This window comes from Anomaloglossus baeobatrachus, chromosome 2 (assembly GCF_048569485.1).
Source record: "Anomaloglossus baeobatrachus isolate aAnoBae1 chromosome 2, aAnoBae1.hap1, whole genome shotgun sequence".
Taxonomy (NCBI): Eukaryota; Metazoa; Chordata; class Amphibia; order Anura; family Aromobatidae; genus Anomaloglossus; species Anomaloglossus baeobatrachus.
The window spans coordinates 53292924-53313060 of record NC_134354.1 but is presented as its reverse complement, the minus strand read 5'-3'; the positions used below and the strand labels follow the sequence as shown (position 1 = coordinate 53313060).

Below are 20137 nucleotides of genomic sequence, written 5' to 3'. Positions count from 1 at the left end.
ACCAAAACCTACATGCCTATCCTGAAGCCAAAGTGCTGTGCACACGTTGCTTTTTTTTTTTTTGCTTGCAGATTTGGTGCAGAAAAAAAATCTGCAGCCTGTCAATTGTTGGGGCCTTTTTTCCTGCATTTTCTAGCCCTTCTAGCCATTGACTTCATAAAAAAATGCATTGAAAACCAAAAAAAAAACGCACCAAAAATGTATGCGTTTTGGTGCGTTTTTCTGCAAGAAGGTGCAGATGTCATTGTATGTAAAGCGTTGTGGAATTAATAGCGCTATATAAATGAATAAAATTATTATTATTATTATTATTTCCTGCAGAAAATGTCTGCACCAAATCTGCTGTGTCTGAACATACCCTATGGGTATATTCACACAGGGCATTTTTGCTGGGGGTTTTTTTTTTGCATGACTTTTGCCTTGGTTTTATGCAAATCAATGCTAATAAAATGCTGCCTTCACAGTCCCAGCCAAGCCTATAAGACTCCAGAATCTCTTGCGCGCACACACACACAAAATACTTTGGGGTTTTTTCCTTACTGAAATGTCAACCTCCTCAGTTTTTGCTGCATTTTTGAAGGAATGACCGAGTCAATTCTTTCACCGTTTTAGCCAGAGTTTATATACAATTCAGTTGTGGAGAACACATCGTTTTTTAAAATGATTTATTTATTTAAATAATTAATAGCTGCCTGCAGTTCCTCTTATTTTGATACACAGCCAAGATAAGCCCACGGCTGGGGGCTGCAGCCTGTAGCAGTATGCTTTATCTGTGCTGGGTATTATAATATGTAGGGACCCTACGCCAAATGTTTTATTCATTTATTTATGTTGTAGGATACTGACCCGCATACAACGCCTGTGGTTGGTTGCTGGTGTTGCGGGCGGGGGCCAGACTGTAGCTAAGGAGCTGCTTGGATACGGGGCTTTACTGTGGCTCGTGTGGGAACTGGATCCGGCTCGAGCAGCGGTCTGCCGCCCACAAGTGAAAAACGGGATATTTACAAGAGAGATTGTCTGTGATGCCACCCGTGGGTTCTGGTGATGAGATGGTGGCACCACCTCTGCCCTGGGGACCGTGCCTGGGACTGATGGAGCGGGGCAGCAAGGTGGGATCCCCTCCACGGGTAGGGGAGTTATAGTCCTGGGGCCCAGGGTAATATGAAAGGTATTGCAGGGAGCAGGAAACTCACAGTTCGGTTGTCGTGGTGCTGGATGAAGCTGTACTCATGTGGATGGTCAGTAAACACAGAGTCCTTTTATAAACAAAAGCCGAATGCCGGGAGCCTTTTGGAGGGGTGTGCTCATGTCCGACACCCAGATATACAGCCAGGGGCCCTTTCTTCCACACTCTCTGTCTGTCTCTTTTTTGTCTGGACTAGTCCACTTGAACGGCCTCCGGACTGGGTCCCCTCTCACGGCACCGGTGGGCTACAACCCTATCCCAGTTGCCTCAGGTAACCCGTGACCGGATCTCCGTCGCCTATTGTCCTCACTGCCACCTAGTCCGGTAGTCCAGGGCTCCAGCCCTGACTACCACCTTCTCCAGGGAGCTCCAAGCTTCCCTTGTCAGCTCTTCACTGACTACAGCATAAACTGAAAACTTAACTCCTCTCTGCACTTCCTAAGCTCTCCTCCCTCCCTCCCATTTTCCTGGGGAGGGGGTGAGTAGGGCCTGATTGGCTGGTGTATATCTGTGTGGGAACTGTGTTGGTGCCAAGGAGGATTAACTCTTTTTGTGACTACCTGGTTTTGCCAGGGCATCACACAGGCAGACGCTGTCACACAGGCTGAGGGTGTGTCTGACTGTAACAAATCACAGACGCCAGGATAGCCGGTGGGCGAGGAGAGCAATGCATATAGATGAGCCATAATTAGTGGCCCAGGAAGTGAAGGAGAGGCCGCAGGAGCTGTTACAGCCACCCCGGAGCCTCGGTAGGTATGAAGCGCTTCTTTCTTATTTTCTTTATTTTTCCTTTATTTTTTTTTATTTCCCCAGTGCTGAATCTGGATGCTATCATATGCATCGGTACGAGAGGTGTGTGCTGCAATAAATGCAGCCTTCTGACAGCTTTTGGTGATTGTGCTGTAATTTAATCTCGTCTCCTGATGAACCCCAACCAATAAATGGGGGGAAACGCGTCGAGGCTTTGTTACTTTTTTGGTTAAGGACTATGGAGAGCCTGGGTATCACCATAAGAGAGAGAGACTATTACTGAAACACATTTGCTCCAAATACATCTCAGATAAGTGAATATTTTTTGTTTCCTCTGATATCAAATGACAGGACCCTATTAGCCCTGCTTGCCAAAAAGGGAGGTCAGGGATATCATATGAGGGAAAGCCGCCGAGGAATGGGGGCACCACTTTACCTTTAGGGCACGTGTAACGTAAGTTATATCTCCATTGGTAGGTAGGGGTTACAAAAATTGAGGGTCATCTAGAATCTGCTCCTTTAATAATATTATCAAATTAATACTCTGAAGATGTATAAAATGTTCTCTGGACAGGAATAATCTATTACGGCTGTCCCATGGTCCTGGGATTCTTTGTGTGTTATTATTCACGGTGTGGGACGTGTAAAAAAAATGTAATAAGATTAAATAAAAGTGTTTTTATGTATAATAATTAAGGTAGCTTTTTGAGGACAAAATTGGATCTAGATCAATACCTGGAATCCCGGGTGCGGGACCGGCACTAGGGTACCTTTGAAACCGTGCAGAACCGGACTTTTACAGTCCGGATTTGCCTATAACTAGTCTTGATTAAAAAATGTAAAGAATACCATTTTGATCATACAGCTCGTTTGCAGCCTAATGTGCCGCCATGATTACCCGTTTTGATGAAAAAAATCTACTATTCCTTTGAATTGCAAACCACAAGCAAACACTTTGCAGTCCGGGTTCCCCGTCGTATTTCTTCCTTTAGAACCTTACTTCATCAATACTTACATTTTGCACTTTAACATCAAGTTCGATACAAATAGAAGGAAATATATCTGTGTGAAGAAGCTGTGCATAGCCAGCAGGTGGTCTCTTACCGTGGAGAAATATAGGTCTCCATATGTTCTGTATACACAAAATCTGCAGGTATATATGTTCATTGTATTGGTGCAATTAAAATTGTGATTCCGAATATTTATTAGATCCTGTGCAAAAAATCTAATTAATTTTCATGGCACCTTGAAACACAATACAAATTCATATTCTACCATATGTGAAAATAAATGCTCAAATAAACAAATACAACTCAAGTGCCTAAGAGAAAAATATATCTACCAAGGAAAACAATCACAATTTCTTCCCTGGAGACTTTGATAAAAATGATTTGTTGACTTCATATTTTTTTAAGACACATTAACTTCCCGTAGAGGATCCCGCTGTTTAGCTCAATTCCAGTACAACAAGAAAATGTTTAGTATTTCCATGCCGGATGAGATAATCTGCTGTCACTTGCAGAATATCACTTGTATTTCTCCGAGACTGGTACCGGGATCTGCAGAACTGTAAGGGTGCTTACAATGAATCCATTTTGAAGCTTTTAACATATGGGCCGTAGCGTAGAATTGCTATCCTCCAGATTTTATCGAGTGTCTGATTTAACTTATGAAAGCTTTTGGTAGAAAAGGAATGCTTTTAGCAGGAGCCTTTGAATTTTATAGTAAGGGCAACTTCTGAATTATAGATCTGCTTCATTCCAATTTTAGATGTATGTTTGAGGTTTTCCTAAGCCATATATCATTTCTTTCAGAATATGATTTTTCAATCTGGGTTTAGGTTTAATATACAGCAGATGGGACAAAACCAAACCTCAAAAATTAGCTCCATAAGTTGATTTGCTCTAATAGTAAAAAAAAATATTACCTAATCTTTGCTGTATCTAAATGATTGTATAAGTATACCATGTGAGCATTGACTTTTAATATAATGGAGCTGAGCCACAGTGCCAGGCAGTAGATGAATATAAGATTTGAAGCCGCATTGTTCAGCTAATGGCAGGAACCTCAGGGGTTGGACTACAATTATTTTCTTGCCTATTTTAAAGATATGCTCCCACAATTTTAGTGTCATGGATGACTAGGGGACGCTGGCCCTAAAACGGACCTCTGCGATCATAATCACACCGGAGGTACCCTTGAAGGTAGGGAGGTTGAAGCCCCCGACCTAGCCCTTTCTCCTGCTGGCCCCAGACCTAATACCCCGTCACCCCCAACCCAGTGGTGGGCAGAACACAAAGTAATAATCCTCCCACAGGACAAAGACAAGAGGGTTAAACTAAAACTCACGCACACCGCAAATATTCACAGAGAGGAGACAAAAAGACACCGGAGGGGATAAACCAAAGGGGAGGGAAAAGGATGCTGTCACGCTGTACTCTAAGATGTACAATAGCAGTACAGCGCAGTAATGTGGGACTGAGAGGATTCGTGAAACTATCTGAGAAGGTAGTTAGCTGGTAATCCACTAGGGGGCATAAAAGTGGAGGAAACGTATGAGCAGGGAATTCCCTAGCAGAGATAATACTAGTCAAGCTCACCAGATGGCAGTAGAATCGTCAGAAAGCCGTGTCACAACATGAGGTCTTGTAAGTACACAAGGGCAAAGTCTAAACATAGTCAGAGGGAAGCAAATAGTCAGTAGCCGGGAAATCAGAGCCTAGAAGCGAGGGGGAGTGGGAAGACAAGACAGAATAAAGGTAAACAGATAAGGAACGAACAGGGAGACAGCGGGAGAGACACTGATGGAAACAGACAACAGAGGAGGTTAACAGGTCAGGTGAACATGGAGGTCAGGAGGGGGCAGGGCAGACAACAGGTCACTCAAGAGCAGAACACAGCAGAGCCAGAAATATCACTGGCGAAGTCCAAGAGAAACAGTGCCCTAATAAAGCATCCTGACCTCCAGAACGAGGCAGAAAGGATTAACCCCTAACGTGACTTGCATCAGAAGTGAAACTAAAAAAAAGGCTCAGCTCCAGCTGAGCCAGGAGTCAATCATGACAGGTGCTTTACACGCTGCAACATCGCTAACGATATATCGTCGGAGTCACGTTGTTAGTGACGCACATCCGGTGCCGTTAGCGACATCGCAGCGTGTGACACCAAGGAGCGACGATCAACGATCGCAAAATCATTCAAAAAAGATGATCGTTGACACGTCGCTCCTTTTCTTAATGTCGTTGTTGCTGCAAGTACGATGTTGTTTGTCGTTCCTGCGGCAGCATACATCGCTGTGTGTGACATCGCAGGAGGGACGAACATCTCCTTACCTGCGTCCACTGGCAATGCGGAAGGAAGGAGGTGGGCTCGATGTTACGTCCCACTCATCTCCGCCCCTCCGCTTCTATTGGACGGCTGCCGTGTGATGTCACTGTGATGCCGCATGAACCGCCCTCTTAGAAAGGAGGCGATTCGCCGGCCAGAGCGACGTCACAGGGCAGGTAAGTCCATGTGACGGGTGTAAGCGATGTTGTGCACCACGGGTAGCAATTTGCCCCTGTTGTACAACCGATGGGGGCGGGTACGCTCGCTAACGATATCGATACCGATATCACAGCGTGTAAAGTACCCTAAAGAGTCACAACAGTAGACTTTCATACAAGGCAGACAACAAATTGGTGGTCACCAAAAGAAAGATCTGCACGGACGCCAGGATATCGCAACAGCAAAGCAGCTTGTGAGGTCTGTGGTTACCCAGGGTGCTCCATTCTTCATTTGCTTTCATGTATCAGCATAGATCAAATACTATACTTACCTTACTCCTTATCTACAGCATGTTCTCTCTGCCCTCCAAGATACTTTCTCCCTTCTCCCCCGTAAAGTTGTGTACAACCCCTTCTCTCCTGCTACCACTAACACTGAGAGAAAGGATGGGGATGGCAGGAGATACTGTATGATAGATTTGTAGAATTTTTGCAAAATGCTGAGCTAGACAAAAAACTTGGAAAGTTGTAATGAAGTCTAGTTAGAAAGTTAACTTTGCATTTAGGAAGATAATGAATAATAATACAAAAATTCTATCATAAGGTATAGATACAACATAGCTTATAAATTCTAAGTCATTTATTTATTATAATGATGAACCTCACAAATGCTACCAGTAACAGGATTTAATATGCAGATGATAATCCCTACTGGATTACATAAGTTTTTTATCTCCACCAAAATTACTCTAGTGCTGCCGAGGAACATATTCTTATTAAAATATTGTATATGTGGTAAGCATTTTGCAGTTTTAATACTATACTAATGTAATTTTTGAGAAACCCACTTTCTGGGAACTATTGTGTTAGTCCAAGTATAAATACAGAGAGTAAACCTGAATAATTGTATCTCAAAATACACAGAAGATCCTTCTATTGGGAAATTACAAAGCTAATCTAGAAGATGGTAGAGTGCCAGAATTTACATCTGCTAACAAGAACATCAATTAATGAGTGCATCATCCGCTCTTCACACAAAATCACACGCTTACATTAGAAGACGTTAGAATAAGAGCAGCAGACGCTCCATGAGAGGCTGGGGTGTCATTTTCCCTGGGTAATGGACACAAGTCATCCTGCCTTGGTCAGGGAATTAATATTCGGGATAAAAATGGGAAACTTGAGTGGAGCAAAAATATTTGCACTGCCTTGGTCCAGTGTCCAATGTAGCTTCTGTGGCAGTCAGAACAAGGCGGTATTCACTGCTGCATCTAGAATCTATGATCTGTCATCCCGGATGCATCTTACAAGAACTCTCAACATTATAGTATTGACTGAGGCCCTAGTCACTCAGCTTTATGCAAAATGAAATGCGTTGCACCTATGTAGGGGTATAGCCACTATGAACTTAATCTGTGAATTAAAGAGATGGTGATCCCCTGTAGCATGTATTATAGTCTAGACAGCAGAGTTGGCGCTCCCCTCTAAACTGTGCAGTTGGATTAACCCAGCCCAAAAAGTACAGGAACAAGAGCAAGAGCAAGAAAGAGCAAGAATCATCTGTCTAGGATGATTTAGTAAATCCTGCTTTGAGCAGGGGGTTGGACTAGATGACCCAGGTAATCCATTTCAACTCTAATATTCTATGATTCTATGAAGAGTTTTGAGAGGGAACAAGAGAAGTCTGGTAGCCAGAGCGGGAGGAGACATTGCTTGAGAAACGTGTTAGAGGATGGTGGTTTCGAAAGAAGAGTGCTGGGCTGCGAGAGAAAGACTGCGAATTGGACTGTGGCAGAGCCCTAGCAGCCATCCAGCCAGTACCAGACTGGGAAGGTCCTGAGGTTCGCGATCCCAGAGTCAAGGAGAGACATCATCCGGGGAAGTCATGGTACCCCGGGTCAGTGGATGAGGAAAAGTCCCCGCCTGCCCTAAAAGGAGAGTGCGCACCGACGAGCCATCTGAGTATTACAGTCTTGAGCTCCCAGGGGTATCCCGCCTGAACAGTACCATGAGTCCTTTACTGGTGGGCACACCCAATAGGGTTCAGTGTAGGCTTCAATAGCTAGAGTGTGGTAGCCGTGCGGTCCAATTAGCAGAGGCCAGTTAGGTTGTTAGCGTAGCATAGCCGTAAGTAAATTATTCTTGTAAAGTTTTCTGTTGTATTGATATTTGTTATAGCTGGGGCGACACAGTGTTGGTGTGGGCCAGCTAGAATCTACAGTGGTTGTTAATGATATTGTTACCATACTATATTTTACCGTTGATTTACTCCTATATTTCCTGTCCGGTGAAGCACCGCCCATAGCCCAATGACTCATGAAGACTGGGGCCGGCCGCGGTGATGTCAGGTGTACAGAAGTTGACGTGAGATCACCAGATCTCCGAGGTCACAGAGCCCGGGGTTTAGGCGATGGAGAAGAGCGGTCCACAATAGCGCTGGCTCAAAGGCACTATTGGCAACGCAAGGTATTTGAGAGAAACCTAGTTTCTCAACATAATATCATTATGGCCAATAATGAATATGGGTGAACCACCCCTTTAAGTGATGGGAAGATACAGAAGAAAATGACCCGGGGTGGCAGTAAGTGTAAATCCTTGTCTGGCATTTGGGATTCTAGTCTGAAAATAACATATTTTTTCTTCCATATCCCAGCAGCCAAGTGTTCAAAGCAAGAACTATTTTTTGGGCACCATGCCTTAAAAACAGCATTTCCCGTGTTCAGTAGAAGCCAACATCTTTAATTACATTTCCACCAGCTCAAGATTTCCCAAAATAGTCTACATGCCATCGACTAACGTGGAAATTCTTTTCCAGCTTAGTAAAAGCAGTTGAGGTACAGACTTCACATTGCCTAAGCTGTACAGTAGACAACATAGACGAAAACTGCCCTATCCGAATACCAAATACTTGTACCGTTTAAAATAGGGGAGTTTTATCAAGACTCAGGAGAAAGGAGAAGAATCCAGCGATAGAAGACCATCCCACAAAAGAAAAATTAATTACTGTATAATAACACCACATTTTTTTGATATATAAAAAAATTTAAAGCAATCAGACAAGGGTATCTAGTTACACCATGAGGATAAAAAAAAAACATGATTCATTTCGGCCATGCCTTAATTATGGTTTGCAACCAAAGGAACCATGATTAAGGCATTGTCAAAACGCTTCGTTTTTTTTATCCTCATGGTTAGAGAGTAGACCCTTGGAAGTTCGGTTTGGCGGGTTCAGCTGCACTTTCCATAAAGTTCGGCTTGAGACCTGGACTTGACCTACTGTTACGTCACCGCCGGAGTCTGCTCCAGCGACTTCTGCTCCGATCGCCAGGTGACGCCGTGTTCCTGCCGTGGATGGTGCTGGTGATGGGAGAGGAGTCGATGCCAGCGGTGGGCGCAGGCTCCAATCATCCACTGGGCTGGGTTAGCTTGGGATCTGCAGTACCGCTGGCTGACTGTGGGTGGCATGTGTCTTCCAGCTGAAGTTGCCAGCGTTCAGCTACAGCCAATGGGAAGACACCACACCCTTCTTATTCCCCCTCCTGTCACATGACCACTGCCAGAGATAGTTCTGATTTTCCTGGCTCCTGTTTTGTCCTCTTCTGTTGGTGATGCCTGTGTGTTGACTTCTGCGTGTTTTCCGACTACCCTCCTGCCTACTGTTTCTGTACCTCACTGCCCGATCCGGATTTGACCTCTGCTATGTTTGCTGACTACGTCATTGCCTGCCGATTCTGTCCCTGTTTCGCAATTCCTGGTTTGACCCTGCCTGACTACTACTCTCATCAGACTGCAGCCTTCTACAGGTAGTGATCTCCAGTTCCCTGTGTAATTCCAAATCCCTGTAGAGGGGTTAAAGGGTTTCAGGGTTCTGGGGGTCCTGCTTGGTGAGAGGCTTCCCCCTAGCTTCTCCATTACAGCCCATCTGAGTCTGTGGATACAGGCAGGCGTTACACCTACACCCCAATGGAAGTAACTGATTTTGCAGTCCAGGCTAGCCATGAACAGAACACTTCCAAGGGCGGGTGGGTGGAGTTTTTCCATTTTTGTTCTGTGCACTTTACATCCAATTACGTTGTTGCTACCCCAAGTGCGAGGCGATGAAACACTGCAAGTGGCTCGCACAGGGCCGAGCACCGAGTGTACCTGAGCACAGCGATGCTCGTGTGAGTGGTTTGCATACGTAAAGCACCAAAACTCCAAACCTGAACACTGATTTTTTGTAAAGTCCATGTTCAGTATGAACTTCAAACATCGAACTTTGGGTTTGCTCATCTCTACACATGGTGTTACGTGGGATGGTCTTCTATTATTGCTGGGTTCTTCTCCTTTTTCCTGTGATTGTAATATTCTGCCAAGGTTTACTCCACCTGGTGGACATGGTGAGCTAATCTACATTTTTTCCTTTCTCAAGACTGGTTCAAAAAGGGAAGTTTGACATAGGCTCATCACTGCCAATCATGGCTTATTTCTCTGAAGACCTCAAGAAAAGAGTCCATGGGTAGCTGCTCCATTTTTCAATTGCTCCAGTTTTTTTACATCCTTGCACCTATTGTCAGAGTAATCTTTTTTAAAGGAAAACTATACCAAGATCTGACCACCCAAAAAAATGTATACATTCCACTGATGTAATAAACATGGTGTTTCTCCAAACTTTTCCAGGTTGTGGTAAAGCTAGATGGAGATGTAATTGATTAGTAAATTCTTAGTGTCAACCAAGGAAAGGCATAACTAATTTATGTGATGTCTTTATTTTAAGTTGAAAGAGTAGGTTCAGATTTTTAGAGGCCTTCGCCTGTACATGACCCTCAATCAGTCACTTGGATTGGCTAATAATTTTCAGCAAGGCCAGTAACATAAGGTCAAGAGCTGATTAATTCAAGGCTACTGAGCTACGGCGCTGTAAACTGAGCTCATAGTATTTGGAGCCAAATGCATTATGAGGGAAAGTAAGAACATAATGTAATTATATATGGGATAACAGACTGTCTTTGTACATTTTTTTTAGCCCGCAGAATACAATCAGAGAATTATTCTAGAGCCTATTATTTTCTTTAAAGGGTTTTTAATTTCCAAGTTTCTTCATCCCATAGCCTTGTGCTAAGCAAAAACAATAAAATCAGATTTACACACTTTCCTCCTTCTCAGTACCGCTGCTGCCAGTGCTTGCGTGTTGCAGTGGTGACATCATGGCTGCAGCCAATCATTGGGCTCTGTTACTGGTGCTCATCTACTTCAGCAGAGCCATTGAGGAGAGAGCTGTAGGCAACCAACACTGGAGAAAAGGGTTCTAGCTCATGCAATCCTCCATGCTAAAGAAGCTTGAAAGTGGAAAATCCATTGAAGGGGTAGAAAACCATGGTCATTTTTACAGAAACTGTTCCATACCAGTTCATGGATTGCACATTATAGATCAGATCTATATTGCCAAGATCCATAACACAGCAAGGTTTATTATGCTTTAGAGGCCGGATTCACAATTGTGAGTGACTCGCACATGACTCACGTGAGTCTCACATTGCATCACCCGACCTCACCTGTCGCTCTTCAGACAGGAGTATCTCAGCTGCATAGAAATACATGCAGCTGACCCGCTCTTCTCAGGAGAGCGGCAGGCCATGCCGGGTGATGCGATGTGAGTCACTTGCAAGGTGTGACTTCAGCCTTAGAGAGATCCTAAACTAGTTCATGACTATGGATGTGCCTTTCCTAACTTTCCCCCTTGGGTCCACATATCCTGAGATAACTGGAGTCAGGTGAGAAGCTTTGAAATACCCTCCATAATTTCCCGATATTCTATTGGGAGATGTTTATGGTGCATGTGTTTATAAGTGGCCAGCCAGTGGCTGTCATGTTAATTGCAGAATGATTAAGGTTTTACTAGCCTGCGATAACATACTGAATTTGTATTGTGAGAAATTGAAGTCCTTAGCCCAAATTGGGGGAAAGTAAGGGTGGACACATCAGTACAAGAGATGAGCGAACCTGAAGTTCAGTGTTCGCACTGAACATAGACTTACAAAAAAATCTTATTTTGGCGTTTGGGTGTTTACGTATGCTGACCACTCAAATGAGCATCTCTGTGCTCAGGTACGCTTTGTGCTGAGCCTAGTGGGAGCCGCTTGCAGTGTTTGAGGGGTAACAACAGAGTTATCGGATGTAGTGTGTACCAAACAAAAAAAAAAAAAATGGAAAAACCCTGTTCACTCTCCCCCGGAAGTGATTGTATATGGCTGGCTGCATGAGAGCGGAGACCCGAACTGCCCAATTACTGACTTTCATTGGGGTCAAGTCCGAGTCCCAAACCAAACTTTATCTAAAGTACCGAACCTCCATGGATTTACACATTTCTAATCAGTATATCTGGCAAAACTTGAATCAGATAAAATGTAATACATATAATTGGTACAACATATGCAACAGCACAGGGGCCCAAGAGATACGTTGACCACTTCAACCTCAAAAGCACTGAGCATCTTCTCCTATAGACACATTATTAGACTGCAAGGGACCATCTACTGTTCTTGTTCAGTTCCTCACTGCTTTCTGTGTCTGCCCTTGTCATGGCTATGTATAACTTCTGACAAAATGAGGATTATAAAGTACCTTTCCTGAGCACTTTTTGAAGGAACAGTGTATATCTTCATACCAATAACTATTCACGGGAAGCTCCTCCTGAAAACATCATAGTTAATGAGGAGGCAGCACAAAGAAGAAGTATGCGGGATGAAGAAGCAGCGATGGTTGTAAGTCAACTAACCAAGAGTACTTATACTGACTGTAAATGCTACGGGGTCTATACAGAGAGAGGGCCCAGCCATAGTTGACCCCATCCATTTTTGCCATTTGGTGGTTAGAACCTCAGAGAACATTTGTCTATATATTGACTATATTGTCCACAAACTTGAGAATTAAGGAATGGCCCAAAGAGTGGAGAAAATGGAATGTAGGAGAAACAAGTACCAAAACCCAGCGGGTAGCAAAATAAAGCCGCATAATGGGGTCTCAGTTGCAAATTTGTCCAGGACCCTCAAGTAATGGAGATCTGGTTCTACCAGTATTGGTTCTAAAGGCCCCGTTACACGCACCAACATTGCTAACAAGATGTCGTTGGGGGTCACGGAATTCGTGATGCACATCCGGCCTCATTTGCGACGTCATTGCGTGTGACACGTACGAACGACCGCTAACAATCACAAATACCTAATCGTTGATTGTTGACACGTCGTTCAAATCCCAAATATCGTTGATGGTGCTGGACACAGGTTGGTCGTCATTCCTGAGGCAGCACACATCACTACATGTGACACCCCAGGTACAACGAACAACACCATACCTGCGTCCTCCAGCAACGAGGTGGGCATGACTTTCCTTCATCTGCTCTCCGCCCCTCTGCTTCTATTGAACGCCTGCCGTGTGACATCGCTGTCCCCTTAGAAAGGAGGCTGTTCGCCGCCCACAGCAACGTTGCTAGGAAGGTAAGTATATTGTGATGGGTACTAGTGATATTGTGCGCCACGGGCAACGTTTTGCCCATGACGCACAAATGACGTGGGCGGGAGCTTTCACGAGCGACATCGCTAGCGATGTTGTTGCGTGTAAAGCCCCCTTAAGACTGAGGTTGGAGGCAATTTGCTTAGTTATGATATTAATAGAAAATTTCGATTGACGTCTATGTAAATATCTACATAAAGGACACATCTGTCAAGTTTTTTGGAAAACGTTAAACAACTTCATAACACCTTTTTGCTTTTTAAATTCTTAGTGTCGAGGGTTTTGAAACTGCAGCATGAGTCCTACCTAATTATATCGGTTTATTGAGTTCTGTAACATTTAAATGACTCTTTAAAACGGGATAGATAGAGATCCAAAGTCATTTCAGCAAGCGCAAAGTGTTAGCAGTGCGTGCAGTAAAGGCCAATTTGCAGGCTCAGAAATTCACTTTTCATACACTCTCAAATTGTATTTTTTTTACATTAGAAGTACTCAGTCTTCCATCAGTATTTGTAGGAAGAAAAGCCTTTCATAGTTGAGTGAAGGGAGATGCTTTTCAGGATAAATCTTCCTTATTGCCGTATCTTTCCAAGTTCTATTTTAATACCTTCTGTTTAGCTCCATTGCTTTGAGTGGTGTCGATGGGTGGAACACATTAGATTAAAGCCAACCTTTGCAGTCTCGGGGCAATGTGATGTGAAGATGTCTATTAGCATAGTGCTGAATGTTCAAGAAAGACCATAAATGATTTCTAGTCAAGAAATTGTAATCTTTGGGGACACTTTTGCTTAAAGGGGTATTCCAAGAATTTTTTTTAACTCCATATGCTAAGGGTCCAGTGAGTTGACCTCTGTTTGCTATTTCTAACAGGTGGAAAAAACGAAATTTCCTTGGAAAATAAGCTATGGAATTATTCTGATATGTTAGTATTAGAGATGAACGAACTGGAAATGTACAGTTCGGGTTTCGTAGTGAATAGTGGGTGTCTCGGACTCGAACATGGACTTTTAAAAACATATCTGTGTCTGAGTTCAAGTACTGTTCATATGCTAAGAACTCGATCAAGCATCACTGTGCTCAGTAATGCTCGGTGCTTGGCCCAGTGAGAGGCATTTGCAGTCTCTCAATGGCTCTCACTGTGGGTTAAATAATGTAATTCTCTGTAATTTCTCTGTTTATGGCTGGCTTTATGTGGGCAGTAAGCTGGCTGCCCATTCATTGAATTACATTATACTCGTTACTCGAGTCGAGCCCGTTGGTACTTGACTCAGGTCAAGTCAGAGTCCCGAAATGAACTTTAAAGTATGATTGGACCCGGTGAATCTGAACCTCCATGAGTCTGCTTATCTCTATTTGGAATGTAATGGTGTGTAGAAATTATATTGTTGTTGACAACCAGGCTCTCGTGAGCCTAAATCATCAACTTTCTTCATCTTCATGACATTTCTTACACATACACATTGGATACATCTAAATCCAAACAATTATGGCAGGATCCACCAACCATTTGATGTGTGTTGTGGTGTCCTAATTGTGCCCCGATAGTGGAGGAAAAGGTATGTTGGATTTCAACATGTCTGAGCTTTTGTTCTCTAAGGAATAAACCAGTGTCTCATTTTCCTGTTATTACTAGAAGCACAGACACTTTTAGGAAAACCCTTAGATGCCTTGGTCAATAAAGAGTATAGCATTCAAGGTGTTTCCTGTGCATTTCTATTTTTTTCACCCCATTGAAAAATTAATGCAGGTATTAACAGAGTTATTGTTTTTTCTTTCTTTTTTTTACATATTCACTAGGGATGATCGAATACCTCAAATATTTGGCTTCATGACTATTTGCCGAATAGGTTGCCGCTAATCGACTATTCACGAATATTCGATGCGCAATGTAAGTCTATAGGAAACCCGAATAATAACTATTTGGGCTTCCCATAGACTTATATTTCACATCGAATATTCGCATAGCGGCGACCTATTCTTTGGATATTCGCAAAGCCGAATATTTGAAGTATATCATCCCTAATATTCACCTAAAATAATAAAGTCAAATTGACATATAGATGGAATCATATTGGAATAGGTAACATAAATATATATGATCAGCTTTAGACACGCTCTAAGCTGACCGTAGACAGGGTGGGAGATATTCTTTCCCGGTAGTATAACTTATATATACTATGTTTAATGCCATCTGTACATGAAATGGAATTCAGTCTTTAATGAAAATAACATAGACTCAACAGCTCATGAGCCAAAGATCACATGAATCGGTGGATTAATTATTCAAAATCAATACATCCATCATTTGTGATTTTCATCGGCCAGTACGTAGTTATGAAACCACCATCAATAGTGGGTCAGTCCAGAAAACATCTGAATTCTCAAAGCACAGATCCATCACGTAGATCATCAGAGTACTTTATGACCTCTAAAATCAATTTAAGGAATGTTTTTCAATTTCTATAGAAAATTTATATATGTCATATATAACAAATACCTTTTGGTGGTGAAAGTTCCCATGACTTTAGTGCAGCTGGAGTTGTCTCCCCCACAAATTCCACATTTGTCAAACTGAAGCTTGGATCCTATAATTCCATCACACCCGGTTCGGACACATTTCCCTTTTACACATACAGAATTACTGTACGGTCTACATTCAGTGCCATCGGTCACCTACAGAGCAAAAACACAGGAGACATTACAATTTTACATTTGTTTACTTCAAAATGTACATTGTTATGGATACCTCAAAAATGTCAATATCATCTCTGATTTGATTTCGCATTCTGCAGGTCAGATTGATATCCCCATCCAATTGTAATTAGGAAGACTTTAGAATTGTTACACAACCCCCTGTAGTTTCCATATACTGATTACTGAATTCTTCCCTGAATCATGACTGGTTGACTCTAGTTGAGAAAGATCATCCAATCTATATCTCCAAAAATCAGTAGTCTGTCTTGGACACCATGTAAAAGCTAAAAAGCTTCAATAGGTATAGTATCATGAAGGGTATGGCAGAATGAGTGAACATTAACACTCCAGTCTCTCCATAACTGTGAAATTGGGGGCTATGGCCGGCCTTAGCTATGTGCCTATCTCTTCAGTTACACAGGCAGCCAGGAACCGGACAATATTCTTCTTTGAGGCAGGGCATTGGGTGGAGCGACTTCTTGCATCTGACTGTTGATGACTTTTTACATTTCAATCAATCATTCTTTTATAGTTTACTAATTCTCATCTCCTTCTTGTTTCATCAAAATTTGACACAAAAAAGTGGTGTAAAAGCTATGGTAAGTTGCATATTTTTGTGAAAAATTATTTCACGCCATTTTGGATTGGCTACACCAAAATAAGTGGAACTGGGGTGGAGTCGGGACAGGCGCCTGCCTCTCCGGTTCATGAAAAGTGGTGGCATTTTTTTCTCAGAAATGCTACTTTAATCCCCAACTGGAACAGAGTTTTTGGGATCGGGCACCGAAGTGTACACCACTCAGAAGATACGCCAAATTTATTGAGTGTCGTACACCTCTTAATGAATTATTCTACTCCATCAAGGCTAGCTTAACATGAGCATGTGTGACGCCAGTCTTGATGAATCGGCTTCACAGAGTATCTCATTTAAACCATGTTGATGAAGCCGGCAGTGTAGTGGTGATATGCATGTGGATTATTTCCTGGAACTATTTTGGCTGATGTCACAAACCAAAATCACAGCAATGAAAAACTAATCTCTTTGCACAGTGGATGCACTCATCTTCTATCTGTATGAGTCATTATGAGTTAGGAGCCTTAAACTGGTCATACACAATAGATGGCTGTTGATTGAACAATGCTTCAACCAATTGTTTCAGCGACTCTCATCTCAGCCGACTCTCCCACACACACACACAAGTGCTTATTCAGTCAAGTGCTCCCATGTTATCTATGAGAAAGCTACTTATTGACATGTCGGCTAGCAGCTTATCTCTGGAAGAACAATGGGATTGGCAATCCAAAATTAAACATTCCTGATTGACATCTCCCGCGAGCATCAGTTGGCCGGCACTCCCATATACATTGGGCCATTGGCCAGAACCCGTCAATATCAGCGGATTTGGTTGATATCAGTCTAATGTGCAAGTAGACCTTTAGGGTCAACAAACTAATCATAAAGATTTGTAGTAAAAGACAAGTTATTCTTTCTTAATTTAATACCCTTCAGCCCGATATCAAGCCATAGAGACTTGATAGATGAATTTGCTGTAGGAAGATAGATCTTCTGCAGCCCAGATAGGTCCACCGGGATTTTCTCATCCTAGATAGGTCTACTAGGGTCTTTTACATCATTATCTTGATAGTATCCAGCAATGGGGTTGCTGATCTTCCTCCTCATCTTGTTCCCTCTATTTTTCTGATTATGACATCCTTCTCCACTGATTGCCCTCTTCATATGATGTATCCAAAGTAGGAAAGTCATAGCTTGGTGATCCTTCCTTCGAGTGACATGTCTGGCTTGATTTGTTGCAAAATGTATTTGTTTTTTATTTTTGTAATCCATGATATTGAAAACATCCTTCTACAGCACCATATTTCAAAGGTGTTGAGTCTTACATGACCTTAATAGCCACAAATGAATGTTCCATTCTTGAGAAATTCAACATTGAATATTTGTGTAAATGAGGCCACGAGTACAATGAAGGCTGTACGATTAGCAAAAAGTGCATCTATCTTCTGCCTTATTCCCCACCTAGTGTCACCTGCATGTCATCAACTGTCATTTATTCAACATTGCTAAGTCACCAGAATCATGTTATCAGAAGTGTTCAACAAGCATTAATCACATGGGAGTGATGCTATACAGGGAATATGTCATGGGGTATGTAATAAAAGAACAGGGGCTCCTAGGCTGGTCCACAGACTCAAGACCCTGTGCTTTCCCTTATCTCGGATGTAGGCTTGATGGTAGCCAGGTCCAAGCCCCCAGCGTAACCCTGACTCCTGCCGGAGCCCTGATATTACTCCCCTTCTCCTCCACACTTGGGGGGCCAGAGAACACAATAACAAAACCTCACAGAAATGATACGGACAAGGGAGAATGAAAACTCCTACACATTGTACTCAAACACAAAGAAAGGTAGGAAGAAAAAGGTAGGAAGTAAACGCACAACAAGGGAATGTCCACACTACTCAAAACTGCAACACAGCTCACCATAAACAGGTTCACCACCAACTGCGGGATCGCTGGAGCTATGCTGAAGCTATCATCGGCACATATTAGACGAAAACTGTGCCTTAACCAGGAAGTCGATATCTTGCAGCAATTAGCAACCTGAGCTCCTAGTTCCTGCTCACCAGTCTGCAGGAATTAACTTCTGCATGGCTGAAGACCAGTGAACCTGAATCAGCTGATGCCCAACTCTGGCTGAGCAATACTGAAGCATCAGCTTGCTTGCCAGATACTGTAGTGTGAACAGAGTCTGACTCCTCTGTGCAACCAAGTGCATGCAGAGCTGAACATCGCATGACAGAATAAAGCCAGAGATTGGGGCACTTGCCAAGAATCGTCCGACCCCCGTTGCACTCACCACCTCATTAACTTAAAGCTTCAAAGTTGATTTTTTTTTAGTACTAGAATATCCATTTGTGGTCAGGATGTTATGTGTGAGCTCGTCTTTTACTATCCTACCCAGCTTTTGACAGTATGTAAAATTAGAGAATAGCTTATCTGTGTCGGAGACGTCTGTCTGGAATCATAGAATTCTGCATATTTTCAATTCTAGTATAATAATGTGATAAGTTTACCTTTTGTGAGAAGACAACATAATATCCGGTTCCTTTAGCCTGACATATGAGCTTGCAGACATCTCCCGGCTGAATCCCCGCATATTTCGGAACCCACTCAACAAATGTCTTGACACCCTTGGCATCAGTTTGATAACCGTTCCTCGCTTCACACTGCTGCTGTCGGAATGATTTAGCTTAAGGGAAAAGAAGAAAATAAAGTTCTGATGTTATATTTCCTTTCATATTTTTTTTTCTTTTTTGTACATTCTTAGAACAAGAAGTAAAAATGGCTAGGTTTCCTGTCCTCATATTTCTTGCCAAAAACAAAGACGCATCCCAGCAGGAGGCAAGTTAACAAAATTGTCATTTGGGAAAGGTTTTTCTTCTTCTCTCTACTTGGATAAATTCCCATCCTTGACAAGAAATATCCTTTAGGTAGTGATTCCTAAACGTATGATCATTGGAGCCACAGAAATGTTTTTACTTTTTGAGAGACTTCGTGCATCAATTTCTACTTCAAAGAAGTTAGAGGGAGATTGCAACCCCCAAAAATGAGTTTAAACCACTTATACATTCCCATAGGGGACTTATCCTTTATAGATCATACCTGTAGTTAAGATTTCAATTATTTAGTTGTTCATAAAAAAACCCCTTTGATTTCATACACTAATGAAGGCTCCGCGATGCATCCTTGGCATGTGAATTGCATGAAATATAATGTAAGGTTCATTTTTATAGAGGCCAAGTCCCCTATAGGACTTCATAAGTAGCTTAAATTGAGTTTTTTAGGGGGACATACTCCCTTTAAATGGGTTTTTGCAAAATTGGAACTTATCCCCTATCCTCTCCATTTATTGTGCATGTGACTGACAGTGAAAGCAAAGAACAGCGCTTGACTATTTATGGTGGCCCCACAGGCAACAAATCGAATGGAGGATAATCTTGTGCACCTCTGCTCCATACAAGACTGGACTCTGCAAATACTTTTTCTCAGGGCCCCTGCAGACAGACCCATAGCAAACAGTAAGTATACCCCATTCTGAAAATCCTTTTTTAAGCATTCGAAATTCTCAGAGCCATGCCCTAGCCATCTTCTGTGTGACCATTTATTGGCCTCCACGTCAAGCACCTTTGTGTTTCTAAGGTCAATTTATTACAGAGGGTGCAACTACAAGCGAACCTATTTGGGATGGGAGCCCACCAGTGCATGTGCCTATTTCAGCTGGATTTGCATCTTGGCGGGTCTCTGTCCAATCCAAGGCTGGCAGTTGATGTTGGTGTGCAAGTCACAGGCGCATAGAAGTAGTATTATACATCGCCCATAGGAAGCCGATGTCAGTTGCCAGCATCTACGCCGGCTACAGAAAATGACGCCACACACCATTTTGTGAGGTTTCATGTTTTGGGTGTGGTGGTCTGCCTATTTGATGTATTGTTTATCCTGTCTGCAGGGTTATAA

At 42.7% G+C, this 20137-nt stretch overlaps 1 protein-coding gene across 1 annotated transcript in view; it reads right to left on the bottom strand.

Moving 5' to 3' along the window:
* ADAMTS5 (ADAM metallopeptidase with thrombospondin type 1 motif 5) overlaps window positions 1–20137 on the bottom strand; it is a 149191-nt gene that overhangs the window by 11514 nt on the left and 117540 nt on the right. Inside the window, exons 6-7 of the mRNA XM_075335057.1 lie at window positions 18697–18872; window positions 15410–15585 (exon numbers count right to left, since the gene is read on the bottom strand). Coding sequence (XP_075191172.1) covers window positions 15410–15585; window positions 18697–18872 — 352 coding nt within the window. The remainder of the gene's footprint in view (window positions 1–15409; window positions 15586–18696; window positions 18873–20137) is intronic.